The sequence below is a fragment of the Telmatherina bonti genome (assembly GCF_933228915.1).
Source record: "Telmatherina bonti genome assembly, chromosome: 20".
NCBI classification, from domain to species: domain Eukaryota; kingdom Metazoa; phylum Chordata; class Actinopteri; order Atheriniformes; family Telmatherinidae; genus Telmatherina; species Telmatherina bonti.
In genome coordinates this window covers 6,618,024-6,633,142 of record NC_136618.1, presented here as the reverse complement: position 1 = coordinate 6,633,142, position 15,119 = coordinate 6,618,024, and the positions used below count along the sequence as shown (strand labels likewise).

Here is a 15,119-nt window from a genome sequence, read left to right as displayed (position 1 = left end):
TTTTTTACCACATTATTAAACTTTTACATATATTCATAAAGTTTTACATATCAGCACATTAATAAAGTTTTACGTATTTCCGTCAGGACGGGGGTGAAGGGTTAGGGTAACCCTAACCCAAATGCAAGAGTCGGGAACTGGGATGCAGGTTAAAGACTGATTTAATTTTAACAATGGAACTCAGAGGACTAACTCAGGGAACTAACACAACACAATGATCCAGCAAAAACCGAACAGAAACAAAGGGCATAAATACACTGAACACAACAAGACACAGGTGACACTAATCGACTAAATAAACCCAGGTGAAGTAAATCAGGAGAACAGTAAGGCTAAACAAGAACCAGGAGAACTAAACAGGAAAAACTTCAAAATAAAACAGGAAACCTGAAACTAAGGCACACAAAGAGTCCAAACCCTGACAGTTTTACATTTTAGCACATTAATAAAGTTTTACATTTTAGCACGATTAAAGTTTTACAAATCAGCACATTAATAAAGTTTTACATTTTAGCACGATTAAAGTTTTACATTTTAGCACATTAATAAAGTTTTACATTTTAGCACGATTAAAGTTTTACATTTTAGCACATTAATAAAGTTTTACATTTTAGCACATGATTAAAGTTTTACATTTTAACACATGATTAACGTTTTACATTTTAGCACATTAATAAAGTTTTACATTTTAGCACATGATTAAAGTTTTACATTTTAGCACATGATTAACGTTTTACATTTTAGCACATTAATAAAGTTTTACATTTTAGCACATGATTAAAGTTTTACATTTTAGCACATTAATAAAGTTTTACATTTTAGCACATGATTAAAGTTTTACATTTTAGCACATTAATAAAGTTTTACATTTTAGCACATGATTAAAGTTTTACATTTTAGCACATGATTAAAGTTTTACATTTTAGCACATGATTAAAGTTTTACATTTTAGCACATGATTAAAGTTTTACATTTTAGCACATGATTAAAGTTTTACATTTTAGCACATGATTAACGTTTTACATTTTAGCACATTAATAAAGTTTTACATTTTAGCACATGATTAAAGTTTTACATTTTAGCACATGATTAAAGTTTTACATTTTAGCACATGATTAAAGTTTTACATTTTAGCACATGATTAAAGTTTTACATTTTAACACATGATTAACGTTTTACATTTTAGCACATGATTAACGTTTTACATTTTAGCACATGATTAAAGTTTTACATTTTAGCACATGATTAAAGTTTTACATTTTAGCACATGATTAAAGTTTTACATTTTAACACATGATTAACGTTTTACATTTTAGCACATGATTAACGTTTTACATTTTAACACATGATTAACGTTTTACATTTTAGCACATGATTAACGTTTTACATTTTAGCACATGATTGACGTTTTACATTTTAACACATGATTAAAGTTTTACATTTTAGCACATTAATAAAGTTTTACATTTTAGCACATGATTAACGTTTTACATTTTAACACATGATTAACGTTTTACATTTTAGCACATGATTAACGTTTTACATTTTAGCACATGATTAAAGTTTTACATTTTAGCACATGATTAAAGTTTTACATTTTAGCACATGATTAAAGTTTTACATTTTAACACATGATTAACGTTTTACATTTTAGCACATGATTAACGTTTTACATTTTAGCACATTAATAAAGTTTTACATTTTAGCACATGATTAACGTTTTACATTTTAGCACATGATTAAAGTTTTACATTTTAGCACATGATTAAAGTTTTACATTTTAGCACATGATTAAAGTTTTACATTTTAACACATGATTAACGTTTTACATTTTAGCACATGATTAACGTTTTACATTTTAGCACATGATTAACGTTTTACATTTTAGCACATGATTAAAGTTTTACATTTTAGCACATGATTAAAGTTTTACATTTTAGCACATGATTAAAGTTTTACATTTTAACACATGATTAAAGTTTTACATTTTAGCACATGATTAACGTTTTACATTTTAGCACATTAATAAAGTTTTACATTTTAGCACATGATTAACGTTTTACATTTTAGCACATTAATAAAGTTTTACATTTTAGCACATGATTAACGTTTTACATTTTAGCACATGATTAAAGTTTTACATTTTAGCACATGATTAAAGTTTTACATTTTAGCACATGATTAACGTTTTACATTTTAGCACATGATTAAAGTTTTACATTTTAGCACATTAATAAAGTTTTACATTTTAGCACATGATTAAAGTTTTACATTTTAGCACATGATTAACGTTTTACATTTTAGCACATTAATAAAGTTTTACATTTTAGCACATGATTAACGTTTTACATTTTAGCACATGATTAAAGTTTTACATTTTAGCACATGATTAAAGTTTTACATTTTAGCACATGATTAACGTTTTACATTTTAGCACATGATTAACGTTTTACATTTTAGCACATTAATAAAGTTTTACATTTTAGCACATGATTAACGTTTTACATTTTAGCACATTAATAAAGTTTTACATTTTAGCACATGATTAAAGTTTTACATTTTAGCACATGATTAACGTTTTACATTTTAGCACATGATTAAAGTTTTACATTTTAGCACATGATTAAAGTTTTACATTTTAGCACATGATTAACGTTTTACATTTTAGCACATGATTAAAGTTTTACATTTTAGCACATGATTAACGTTTTACATTTTAGCACATTAATAAAGTTTTACATTTTAGCACGATTAACGTTTTACATTTTAACACATGATTAACGTTTTACATTTTAGCACATGATTAACGTTTTACATTTTAGCACATTAATAAAGTTTTACATTTTAGCACATGATTAACGTTTTACATTTTAGCACATGATTAACGTTTTACATTTTAGCACATTAATAAAGTTTTACATTTTAGCACATGATTAAAGTTTTACATTTTAGCACATGATTAAAGTTTTACATTTTAGCACATGATTAAAGTTTTACATTTTAGCACATGATTAACGTTTTACATTTTAACACATGATTAACGTTTTACATTTTAGCACATGATTAACGTTTTACATTTTAGCACATGATTAAAGTTTTACATTTTAGCACATGATTAAAGTTTTACATTTTAACACATGATTAACGTTTTACATGAATCATTTGGCTGAATTTTAACGACTGCTTGTGAACATGAAGGCTCTGTCCACACTGCAGTCCACCCGTTCTCCGGCTCGGTTAAACGTTGACAACGTCACAGAATGGAAACAAACATGGAGGTAACGGTAGACGGATCCGTTCTGTTACAACAGAAACCGGTTTCAACCGGCGGCCGGCTTCTGAGGAACAAGGATGAAGAGGAGGAAGAGTCGCTTTGCCCTGATCTTCCTCCCCAGACCCACATCGGTACAGAGGGGTGTGTGGATGCAGCATCGGATCCTACAGGCTGCACGGTGGCGTAGTGGTTACCACTGTGGCCACAGGAAGAAGGTTGCTGGTTCGATCCTGGCTGGGGGAGGAGTTTGCTTGTTCTCTGTTTGGGATTCTCTGGATTCCTCCCACCAGTTAAGTGAACTGGTACCTGGGGGTAAACGGTGATGAACTGGGACCAGTCCCCTCCTGCCCAGTGAGTGCTGGGATAGACTCCAGTTTCCTGCGACGCTGAACTGGTCAAGAAAATGGATGTTTGGACATCTGTCAGCACTTTGCCTCAAGACTTCAGAGCTGTCGTGTTGTTCAGCAGGCGGGTAGGTCTGGAGCTGGACTGGTTAGCAACTGGTTTGGCATCGCCAGGTCCTCCGTTTGCTCCAGCATGACGACACCGATACAGAACCGAGTCAGAACCGGGTCAGAACTGGGTCAGAACTGAGTCAGAACTGCAGGGGAAAGTGTCCTGAGTCATGAAAATGTCCGACTGAGACGTGTTGTTCACAGGAATCAGAATCACACATCTTCATCTTCTGATGGAAACTTCCGGCAGGATGACGCGCCGCGGCACGAGGAGCCTCACCGTCCGGTGTCGACGGACCAGACATTAAACGCAACGTTCTTCTGATGCGTTCACTGGCATGTGAGAAAAATCATCTTTTTTCCTCTGGCCTGTTTTAGGACATGTTTACCAGCAGTGCCACAAGCCTCCGCACCCCTAACGGTACAACTAGCTGCATTTTCTGTCTGATTTTCACGCCGGAGTTGAGTGAACGTTGGAAATGATAGAGTCTGCACTCAAATCCCATTTCAGAACGACACGCTTTGTCTCTCCCTTTATTTCCCCCAATAACTCTCCCAGCCTGATCGCACCAGTTTAAAGAGGCTGGAACCTCTCCACAAAGCAACCGCTGGGCTTTAATCAACCCTGCGAGCAGAACGTCGCTGCCTCCATCCGCATCAAGCCTGGCCCGTCGTCGTGACCATCCTGTGCCCCGTCTTCAGGACCCCCCCCCCCCAACATGTCGGGATGTTGATGTCAGATGTCTGTCCCACACACACACACACACACACACACACAGTTGTCTCTGATGAGCAGAGGACGCGGTTTGGACGCTTGCAGAGACGTTTTGGTGGAAATGTCTCTGAGGTGCAGGCTGATGGATGTTAAAGATGCGACGCTGAGAGGAAGCGATCTGGGGGCCCCACGATCAGCTGCAGCCCTCACTCCTTCTTCTTCTTCTCCCCCACTTCTGATAAAATTCCCTGTTTTTATGAATGTTTTTAAGGAGAATGATCCGTCTCCTCTGGATGAAGGGATAATGTGCATGGAGCTTCCTTCTGTTGATGGTTTAATGCTGCCTGTCTGCTTGAATCCTTCCCGAGACAGGGGACTCGCCATGATGAAGATGCTCATCTCTTTCTCCTCTGGAGGGCTAAATTACAGCGTGGTGCCATTAAGAAGAAGTTGCACTCGTGCCTTGGCAGCTTATTAACATATTTCATCTGCAAGCACAACTCTCTCCTCACAGTTCAGCCGGCTTTCCTGCTTTTCCTGTGGTTGTGTGTGTGAGACACGAGTTCAGATTCAGGAGAAATGATCGCCGTTCCGAGCAGCAACACAGGAGGAGTTTCACCTTGTGATGAAGATGTGGAAGAAATAAAGAAATCTACACACACACACACACACACACACACACACACACACACACACACACACACACACACACACACACCGTCTCAGAGTTACTACTGATGCTTCTGAATGCAAACAGACCCTTTCAGATTAAAAGTCCATCTTTCTGCTTAGGTGTGATGTTCTGGTGATCTGGATGGTCCAGTCCTCCAGTCCTGGACCAGGACCTTCCTTTGACCCGCATATTGAACAGGTTTCCAGGAACGTCTATGTAACGTTCCCAGAAGGAGGAAGATCCTGTCTCAGAGTGATGAAGATGATTATTGTTGTGAAAAGTCTCCGTCTGATCCAGGAGGCTGCAGAGAGGGTTGTGATGAGAGCTGGGAGCATTCCTCTTCTTCCTCATGCTGGAGGAAGAGGAATGCAGCATTTATAACCAGATTCTGGCCCTCATTCCAACCATACACACCTTTACTATGTTTAGCTGACGAGAAGGGTCACATGACCACATGACCACATGACCATTCCCAGTTTTTTTGTCACCATATTTAGGTTTTAGAGGATATTAGTTCTGGGGGTTATACTGTTGTCCTGATGGAGGTTTTCCCTCCTGGTTCTGGTCCAGATGGAGGTTTTCCCTCCTGGTTCTGGTCCAGATGGAGGTTTTCCCTCCTGGTTCTGGTCCTGATGGAGGTTTTCCCTCCTGGTTCTGGTTCTGATGGAGGATTTTCTTCCTGGTTCTGGTTCTGATCCTGATGGAGGTTTTCCTTCCTGGTTCTGGTCCTGATGGAGGTTTTTCTTCCTGGTTCTGGTCCAGATGGAGGTTTTCCCTCCTGGTTCTGGTCCAGATGGACGTTTTCCTCCTGGTTCTGGTCCTGATGGAGGTTTTCCCTCCTGGTTCTGGTCCAGATGGAGGTTTTCCCTCCTGGTTCTGGTCCAGATGGAGGTTTTCCTCCTGGTTCTGGTCCAGATGGAGGTTTTCCCTCCTGGTTCTGGTCCAGATGGAGGTTTTCCTCCTGGTTCTGGTCCAGATGGAGGTTTTCCCTCCTGGTTCTGGTCCAGATGGAGGTTTTCCTCCTGGTTCTGGTCCAGATGGAGGTTTTCCTCCTGGTTCTGGTCCAGATGGAGGTTTTCCTCCAGTTACTCACACAATCTCAATCTTCACCTGAGAGTTTAGAGCTTTTATAGTTTGTTTCCCAGGTCAGAGTTTAATCCATGACAGCTCTTTGCAGTGAACTCGCCTCTCTGCTGGTTCGCCATCATGTCTGCAGCAGGATGACCTGAGACGGCTGAACATTACAGCCGATGGAAACAACAGCCTTAATCAACAAATATCACTCTGTAATAACTTGTTTTTTAGTTGTAAATCTTTAAAATAAATTGTACTACGTCTTTTCGTGCTCTTCTTTCCTTTTTTCCTTCTTTTATTTCCTTCTCTTGTATAAAACTTCTCATGTCCCCATGTCATGTTCTGTTCTGTTATGTTTAACTGTTGTGTAAACCTTAATAAAGTTGTTAAAAGAATGACAGGAGGAAGCCGACATGCAGGTAAAATAATTAGCAGACTAAATATGTAAAATCTTCCAATAAGAAACTGTTGCATGAAACCAACGTGCACCTCATTCAGATTCTCTTCCCCGTCTGGTTGAAGCGTTCTTTATGCAGGGATGCTGGATGTAGCAGCCTCCTTAGCATCAGGCTGATGTTTCTGTTTAAATTATGGAAGCTTACATGTCGTGTCCACAGGCAGCAGCTGCTAACTGTGCAGGAGCGTGCACAGGCCTTGTCAGCTGCAAATGAGCTTGCTTTGGTTGGAACGGACTAAAACAGCTTGGAGCTGTGTCACACCTGCACGTGTTTTACTGAAGAAAACGTTCAGTTCAGTTTCATTTAAACAGCAACGATTCACAACAAACACACTTTTACAGACGGTCCAGTTCAGCATCGTACAAGTTTATGATTACCCAGCTCAGCTGAGGAAACCAGTGGATTAGTTCAAATCTTTTTATTTTTATGCAATTTGGTCCAGGATCCTGCAGAGAAAGGAGAGAAACATAGATGAATGAAACAGAGAGAGCAGGGAGGAGCCCAGTGCATCATGGGACATTTCCCAGTGCATCATGGAACATTTCCCAGTGCATCATGGAACATTTCTCAGTGCATCATGGGACATTTCCCAGTGCATCATGGGACATTTCCCAGTGCATCATGGAACATTTCTCAGTGCATCATGGGACATTTCCCAGTGCATCATGGAACATTTCTCAGTGCATCATGGGACATTTCCCAGTGCATCATGGGACATTTCCCAGTGCATCATGGGACATTTCCCAGTGCATCATGGGACATTTCCCAGTGCATCATGGAACATTTCTCAGTGCATCATGGAACATTTCTCAGTGCATCATGGGACATTTCTCAGTGCATCATGGGACATTTCCCAGTGCATCATGGGACATTTCCCAGTGCATCATGGAACATTTCTCAGTGCATCATGGGACATTTCCCAGTGCATCATGGGACATTTCCCAGTGCATCATGGGACATTTCCCAGTGCATCATGGAACATTTCTCAGTGCATCATGGGACATTTCCCAGTGCATCATGGGACATTTCCCAGTGCATCATGGGACATTTCCCAGTGCATCATGGAACATTTCTCAGTGCATCATGGGACATTTCCCAGTGCATCATGGGACATTTCCCAGTGCATCATGGGACATTTCTCAGTGCATCATGGGACATTTCCCAGTGCATCATGGGACATTTCCCAGTGCATCATGGGACATTTCTCAGTGCATCATGGGACATTTCTCAGTGCATCATGGGACATTTCCCAGTGCATCATGGGACATTTCCCAGTGCATCATGGGACATTTCCCAGTGCATCATGGAACATTTCTCAGTGCATCATGGGACATTTCCCAGTGCATCATGGGACATTTCTCAGTGCATCATGGGACATTTCTCAGTGCATCATGGGACATTTCCCAGTGCATCATGGGACATTTCCCAGTGCATCATGGGACATTTCCCAGTGCATCATGGAACATTTCTCAGTGCATCATGGAACATTTCCCAGTGCATCATGGGACATTTCTCAGTGCATCATGGGACATTTCCCAGTGCATCATGGAACATTTCTCAGTGCATCATGGGACATTTCCCAGTGCATCATGGGACATTTCCCAGTGCATCATGGGACATTTCCCAGTGCGTCATGGAATCGGAATCGAATCGGAACAAAAGCATATCGTCTCAGGTCGAGTCCAAACACAGAACTCTGAGGAACACCAGGGTCTACTGGTGTGTGAGAAAACTTTATTTACACCAACAAACCGAATCTATCAGATAAATATGTCTTTAATCAGCCTTATTATTGTTATTAAATCAGCTTTGATAACACGATAGAAGTGGTGCGTGAACGTTATCAGGATCAAACGGATTTAAATGGATCCTTTCAGGTCTGCGGGTTGACGGGAAACGGTGCAAGGAGGAGAAATCCTGGATTTCTGGCTTATTTCCTACTTCACTGTTTCTGTCTTTGCTTGCTGCATAATTCCTCTCTGTCTGCTGACAAGTCCACCAGAAACACAGCCGTTACAAACGTTGCGACACCTCAGATGGAACCAAAGCGCAGCGCTTGCTTTACAAGAGAGGCTTGCGAGACAATACCTGCACTTTGCTCCGTCACTGGGCACAAGTCAGCTTCACGCAAACTTGTCATCAGTGGCTCGCCACGATCAAACTAATTATTCCTCATCATATCCAGCAGGTAGTAATTAGGCCTTTGTTAATTATCATCATGCTGTTGATACAATACCCAGCTCGCAGGCTGCAATTGTTCTCCAAAATGGTGAAGAGGGAAGGAGATTATACATTTTAATGGGAGAATTAAAATAATCTGGAGCGAAAGCAGCGAGCGGGAAGGCCACCCTCTTAGTGTTTACTACTGATGTTTATTCATGAATTATGTGGGTATAATATCATGATTCATCATCCTCAATCAAGTGTTCTTGACTGCTGCTGATGATCAATATGCAAAACCGCAACGACTGCTCTCCCAGCTGATGTGCAGTGGAGGCAAAACAAAAAGAAAGGCGGCATCAAGCTGCATGAAGAGCTAATGGCTGGCGGTTGTCGTGGAAAAGGAAGACGAGCGTTTTAAGAGACAGGTCGGCTGATTTTTCAGAAGAATGACACTCACAGGATTCTTAGCTGATTGCCGTTACACCCACAATCATCGCAGGCCACACACACCAACAATACTTTTAGAATCTCAGTCTGGATCTGCATGATTGCACGAATAAAGGAAAGAAATTCATGAATGGTGAACAAAGCGCTGCTGTTGGAAGATTTGCTGGAAATTTCTGCAGGTTTTTCATCTTCTTAGACTCCATTTGGGGTTAAATGTTCACACTGCCCGTCTCTTTCCATCTGATCTGGTCCTGAAGAGCTGCCCGACGGCCTCAGCAGCCAGATGTTGATACACTGGGAACCTGTTTATCACTGTGACTCAGGCTGCAGGTGGGGGGGGGGGGGGCGACTCATGAACATCCTGCCTGAGGAGAACGCTGAAAGTCTCTCATGTCACTGCTGGACGTTCAGATGTGGACAAATATGAAATGCTGCATTTTATCACAAAGAATGAGACAAACCCAGGTAAAAATGACACCATGACTTCCCTTCCTGACATGTTTGGTGAGCTACACTCCCCAGTTTGGACCAGGACCCTCCCCATTCCACCAGCAGCAGCGGTGATCCTGACGGCAGGATGGATCCATGTTGTCATGATGTTTCCAGCAGATTCTGATCCTACCATGTGGATGTGGAGCTGAACTGGAGACTCATCAGACCAGCAACGTTTCTCCATCTTCTATTGTCCAGTTCTGGTGAGTCTGTGTGAATTGGAGCCTCAGTTTCCTGTTCTTACTGACAGGAGGGAACCCGCTGTGGTCTTCTGCTGCTGGAGACCATCTGCTTCCAGGCTGGACGTGTTCAGATGATGTTCTGCAGATCTTGGTGGGAACCAGTGTTTACTGGACTTCCTTTTGCTGTTCGCATCTCCAACCTGTGTGTGTCGTTTCTGAAATACTCAGACCAGCAACCGTTCCACGTTCAGTCACTAAAATGCCCGTTCTTCCTCCTTCTGATGCCCAGTTGGAACTTCAGCCAATCGTCTTCATCATATCAACGTTAGTCGAGTTGCTGCCATGTGATTGGCTCATAGACAATAAATCTAAACTCTGTTTCTACTTTTATCAGGCTTACATGGCGGACCATATTTTATTTTCCTTAACCAGACAGTCACGTCCTGGAGGCTTGTTGTCAACTTGTGGTTGCCAGGCAACCAGCGAACAGTGGAGAGGCATTAAATAAAGATTATTTAAATCTAGTTGGGAAGGTGAGTAAGCGAATATCAAAGAATGTCAACAGTTCCTTCAAGTCAAGGACAGCGGCTCACCATCTCTATTAGCGAGGTTGCTTTGCTCCGTTGTCATGGAGATAACTCAGCTGTCGTCATCAGAGTATTGGCCGTCATGAATGGAGCATGGGCTCTGGTGAGGTTTGTTATTTAGTCCCCTCCATTGTGGTAGGGATGATATTTTCCTCCTCTGCTCTCACATGGTCCCTGCTCCGCGTTGCATTCACACTGTTTGGTTTTCTGTACTCGTACCAGACCGTCCAGAGGCATAAATGAACAGCATTGTCCTCCTAAAAGATGTATGATACGTCCGTCTCCGAGCAGGGGGAGTATGAATCAGAGTACTAAAGGGCTTATATGGTTACTTGTCAGTTCTTTACACTATTTCACAGTGCATGTGGAGAAAATGTGACATAAAGGGTGCATCGCTCCCTACATCTGCTTCAGGGTGATCTACAGCATCACAGGTTATAGTAAACACAGAGTAAACAAGGAAAACATTAAATATGGTTCCATCCTGTCATGAAAGCTAAACATATTCAGCTGGTTGTAAATAATATGGAGGATGGAAATCCAGGAGAGGAGGGTAGACTGCAAAGACAAAACCCAGTTTAGGGAGGCAGGATTTGTGGTTTGATTCCTGGTTTCCCCAGACCATGTTAGGGAGCATTCCCATCAGGATAGTCCGCTAGACTCGGTCCAACTGGGGACTCGGTCCAACTGGGGACTCGGTCCAACTGGGGACTCGGTCCAACTGGGGACTTGGTCCCATTGGGGACTCGGTCCAACTGGGGACTCGGTCCAACTGGGGACTCGGTCCAACTGGGGACTTGGTCCCATTGGGGACTCGGTCCAATTGGGGACTTGGTCCAACTGGGGACTCGGTCCAACTGGGGACTCGGTCCAACTGGGGACTTGGTCCCATTGGGGACTCGGTCCAACTGGGGACTCGGTCCAACTGGGGACTCGGTCCAATTGGGGACTCAGTCCAACTGGGGACTCGGTCCAACTGGGGACTCGGTCCAACTGGGGACTCGGTCCAATTGGGGACTTGGTCCAACTGGGGACTCGGTCCAACTGGGGACTCGGTCCAACTGGGGACTCGGTCCAATTGGGGACTTGGTCCAACTGGGGACTCGGTCCAACTGGGGACTTGGTCCCATTGGGGACTCGGTCCAACTGGGGACTCGGTCCAACTGGGGACTTGGTCCAACTGGGGACTCGGTCCAATTGGGGACTTGGTCCAACTGGGGACTCGGTCCAACTGGGGACTCGGTCCAACTGGGGACTCGGTCCCATTGGGGACTCGGTCCAACTGGGGACTCGGTCCAACTGGGGACTTGGTCCAACTGGGGACTCGGTCCAATTGGGGACTTGGTCCAACTGGGGACTCGGTCCAACTGGGGACTTGGTCCCATTGGGGACTCGGTTCGACTGGGGACTCGGTCAGACTGGGGACTCGGTCCCATTGGGGACTCGGTCAGACTGGGGACTCGGTCCCATTGGGGACTCAGTCAGACTGGGAACTCGGTCAGACTGGGGACTCGGTCCCATTGGGGACTCGGTCAGACTGGGGACTCGGTCCCATTGGGGACTCGGTTCGACTGGATTTGGTCCAGTGGTAGGGGGGTGTATCCATGCTGACAGAGACCGTGTTCACGCTGCACTTTGGTCAAACCAGCCAAACCATTAGAATAATATCTCCCCATTCCCACCAGAGGTGGCGCTGCACTAGTATTTATTGGTCCACTTGAAACAGACTGAGAATCAGAATTGGTTTGGCACATTCACATTTCCCCAAACGAAGTAGACTTTCCGGACAAACTGACTCAGATTCCAGTCAAACAGTCTGATGTGGGGCTGCATGGTGACATAGTGGTTAGCACTGTGGCCTCACAGCAAGAAGGTCACTGGTTTGATCCTTGGTGTGGACAGGGGTCTTTCTGTGTGGAGTCTGCATGTTCTCCCCATGTATGCGTGGGTTCTCTCCAGGTACTCCGGCTTCCTCCCACCATCCAAAGACACGCATGTTATGTTAACTGGTTACTCTAAATTGCCCCTCGGAGTGAGTGTGAGTGGTTGTTTGTCTCTGTGTGGCCCTGCGGTGGACTGGTGTGTCCAAAAGACCAAAAGACTGCTTGGATAGGCTCCGGCTTCCCCGCAAACCTTCATTGGATGAAGTGGTTAGGAAAATGAATGAAAGTCTGATGTGAATGTACCCTTGTTGTGTCACTGTGCATTATTCTGAGCCAAGGCCGCGTCTACCTCCTGTTGGGCCCCTGGGCTGAGGCCCCTGAGCTGAGAAGTTCTGTAGGCCCTGTCCCCTCCTCCAAATGTTCCAAGTCTCCTCATAGAAAATATCTAGGTTTACATTGAGTTTTTCTTTATTTAGTTGTGTTGACATATCAACAACTTGACCATGAGGAACAATAACTGTGTGGTGGCAACAGGTTCATTTGGATCAATCAGTAATCTCAAATTTGCATAAGATGTCGACTGACAGAAGAGCTTCCAAGTTACATGAAAGTTGGACATTTTAGGTCATTTTGACTCATAAACTCCATGGGCCCCTGAGCTTCTGCCTAGGTAAGCCCGTGCATTAAGGTGGGCTTGCTCCAACATGTCCATCAGGTGTGTGTATAATATGTGATATTACTCATTATGTCATAAAAGTGTCTGCATCTCAGTGTTGGATTGAAGGGAAGCAGCTCCATCAGCCAGAAAACTGCATGGAACTGGCCAAACTGGGAGGGAGGGTGGTAAGTAACCCTGGTGTGGTTCTTCTCCAGTGTGAAAGCAAAGCGGAGCTTTCAGTGAACTGAAGAGAGGAAGCGATGTAGATCACCATGGTGGAAATCTGGTCGCCTCTCCTGCTGGACAGGTTCTGTTCAAACCGGATCGGGTTCATCAAAGTAAAAACCAGACTCTTCCTTCCTCCCCCTCAGCGATAGCTTCCAGGAATATCGCCTGCATAACTGCACAACGTTGTTCAGGAAGTTGGATACATAAAAGCAAGTCACACAAAGGTGCTAACTTCCGTGGAACGAGTCAACGGAGTGAATGAACCCTGAGATGCTAAAAGCAGCAAAACCTCTCCGCTGTAAGGTCTATTTTCTCACACAAAAGGAAAATAGTTTGACATAAAACAGTCGTAATGCAGCAGGCTGATCATATTTCATCCCTGACCGAGGCTACGTCCACACTGCAGGTCTAAAACCAACGAGACGGGACAGAGCCAGACAGATGTGTGCACATCAGGACCAGTTCTCAGACCGGCCTCGGGTAGACCTGCTAAACAACATTTGTGCCGTTTAAACTGTCATTAGTAAATCAGATGAGTCATAAGTGGGAAAAACTCCAGAAAACCGAGGACCAGGACTGAGAAACACTTCATGAATCAGTTCTTCTGGTTCAAAGAATCGGCTCTTAGAACAGACTCGTTCATGGACGACCTCTGTTCATGTTTGTCTTTAGAGAACTCCTGAGACGTCTCTGATTAGACAACGGCAAACGTTGGGACAGACTGATGATGTGTCCGTCTAACATCGCCTCATGACTGTATTAATAATCCGTCGTTCACCGTCCTGCATCCGTTAAGCTGACACATGTAGATAAAGGATTACATACATGTCTTCCCTTAAACACGCAGCGTTCCCATGCAGGCATCAACACACCTCATGATAAAACATGTTTCATGTCAAACGGAGCACTGCTGTGGATGTTCTGGTTTAGTCCCAGTAAGATTCTCCTCACCACCTTTACAGGAGAAACCAGTTTTCACCTAAACCAGCTGGTCCATTTCCCTTTTAATGACGGTTTTACAGCTTTTATCGGGTTCTGTGTGAGATGCGATAGCAAAACGTCGCCTTTCCAGCTGTGCACAACCTTCCCATCAGGGTGGAGAAGTGTTTGTTTCATTAAAAGAAAAGGATTCAAACTTTTTCTCTTCCATGTATTTTATATTCAGTGTTTATCAGAGTAATATATGGCAGAAGAAGACGACTGCCTGCACCATAAAGCATGTGATTCTTCTCTTTTACTTCTGACATTTTCACAGAGAATTGAAAGAAAAGCAAGTTTTATAAGTGAGCATTCAGAAGGAAACGGCAGCGAATGCATCAACTTCTCCCCGAACGAGATGTGCAGACCCTGGATCTGCTCCACATGACCCCAGCCATCCAAACTGCAGCCAGATTACAGTTTTCCCCTTAGATTAAAGAGTTTGCAGGCATGGCTGCTGCGCCTGTGATGAATCAGGTGGTGTGTTTGTGCTCCGTCTGAACGAGTGCGTTAGCCGCGAACGCTCCTCCTGTATTGTTCTCTCCATGCTGATGCTATCAAACACAACAAATGCTTTAGCCTGTTATATTTTCTTTGGGGCTTTCATCTACGCCTGGCTTCATCTAAGAGGTGGAGGATGGGGAGAGGGGGGACATTTATCGCTGTGCTGGTGTGTGTGTGTGTGTGTGTGTGTGTGTGTGTACACATGTGGTCTACTGTTTTTATCTCTGAAAAGCTGGTTAGATGCACATTGTGTTAGAGCAGCAGAAAGATGGAGATAGTAATGGGAGGTGGAATGCCTGTATCTCCTGCTGAGCGTAGTGTAAGCTCGTGCATCTGCACGTGTGCATG

The 15,119-nt window shown here is 43.4% G+C and overlaps 1 protein-coding gene across 1 annotated transcript in view; it reads left to right on the top strand.

Moving 5' to 3' along the window:
- Positions 1–5,023: 5,023 nt before the first annotated feature.
- Positions 5,024–15,119, top strand: part of LOC306770682 (uncharacterized protein) — a gene marked incomplete at both ends in the record, with an annotated part of 13,366 nt that continues 3,270 nt past the window's right edge. Inside the window, 1 exon segment of the mRNA XM_079259582.1 lies at positions 5,024–5,163. Within this exon segment, the coding sequence (XP_079115708.1) occupies positions 5,024–5,163 (140 nt within the window).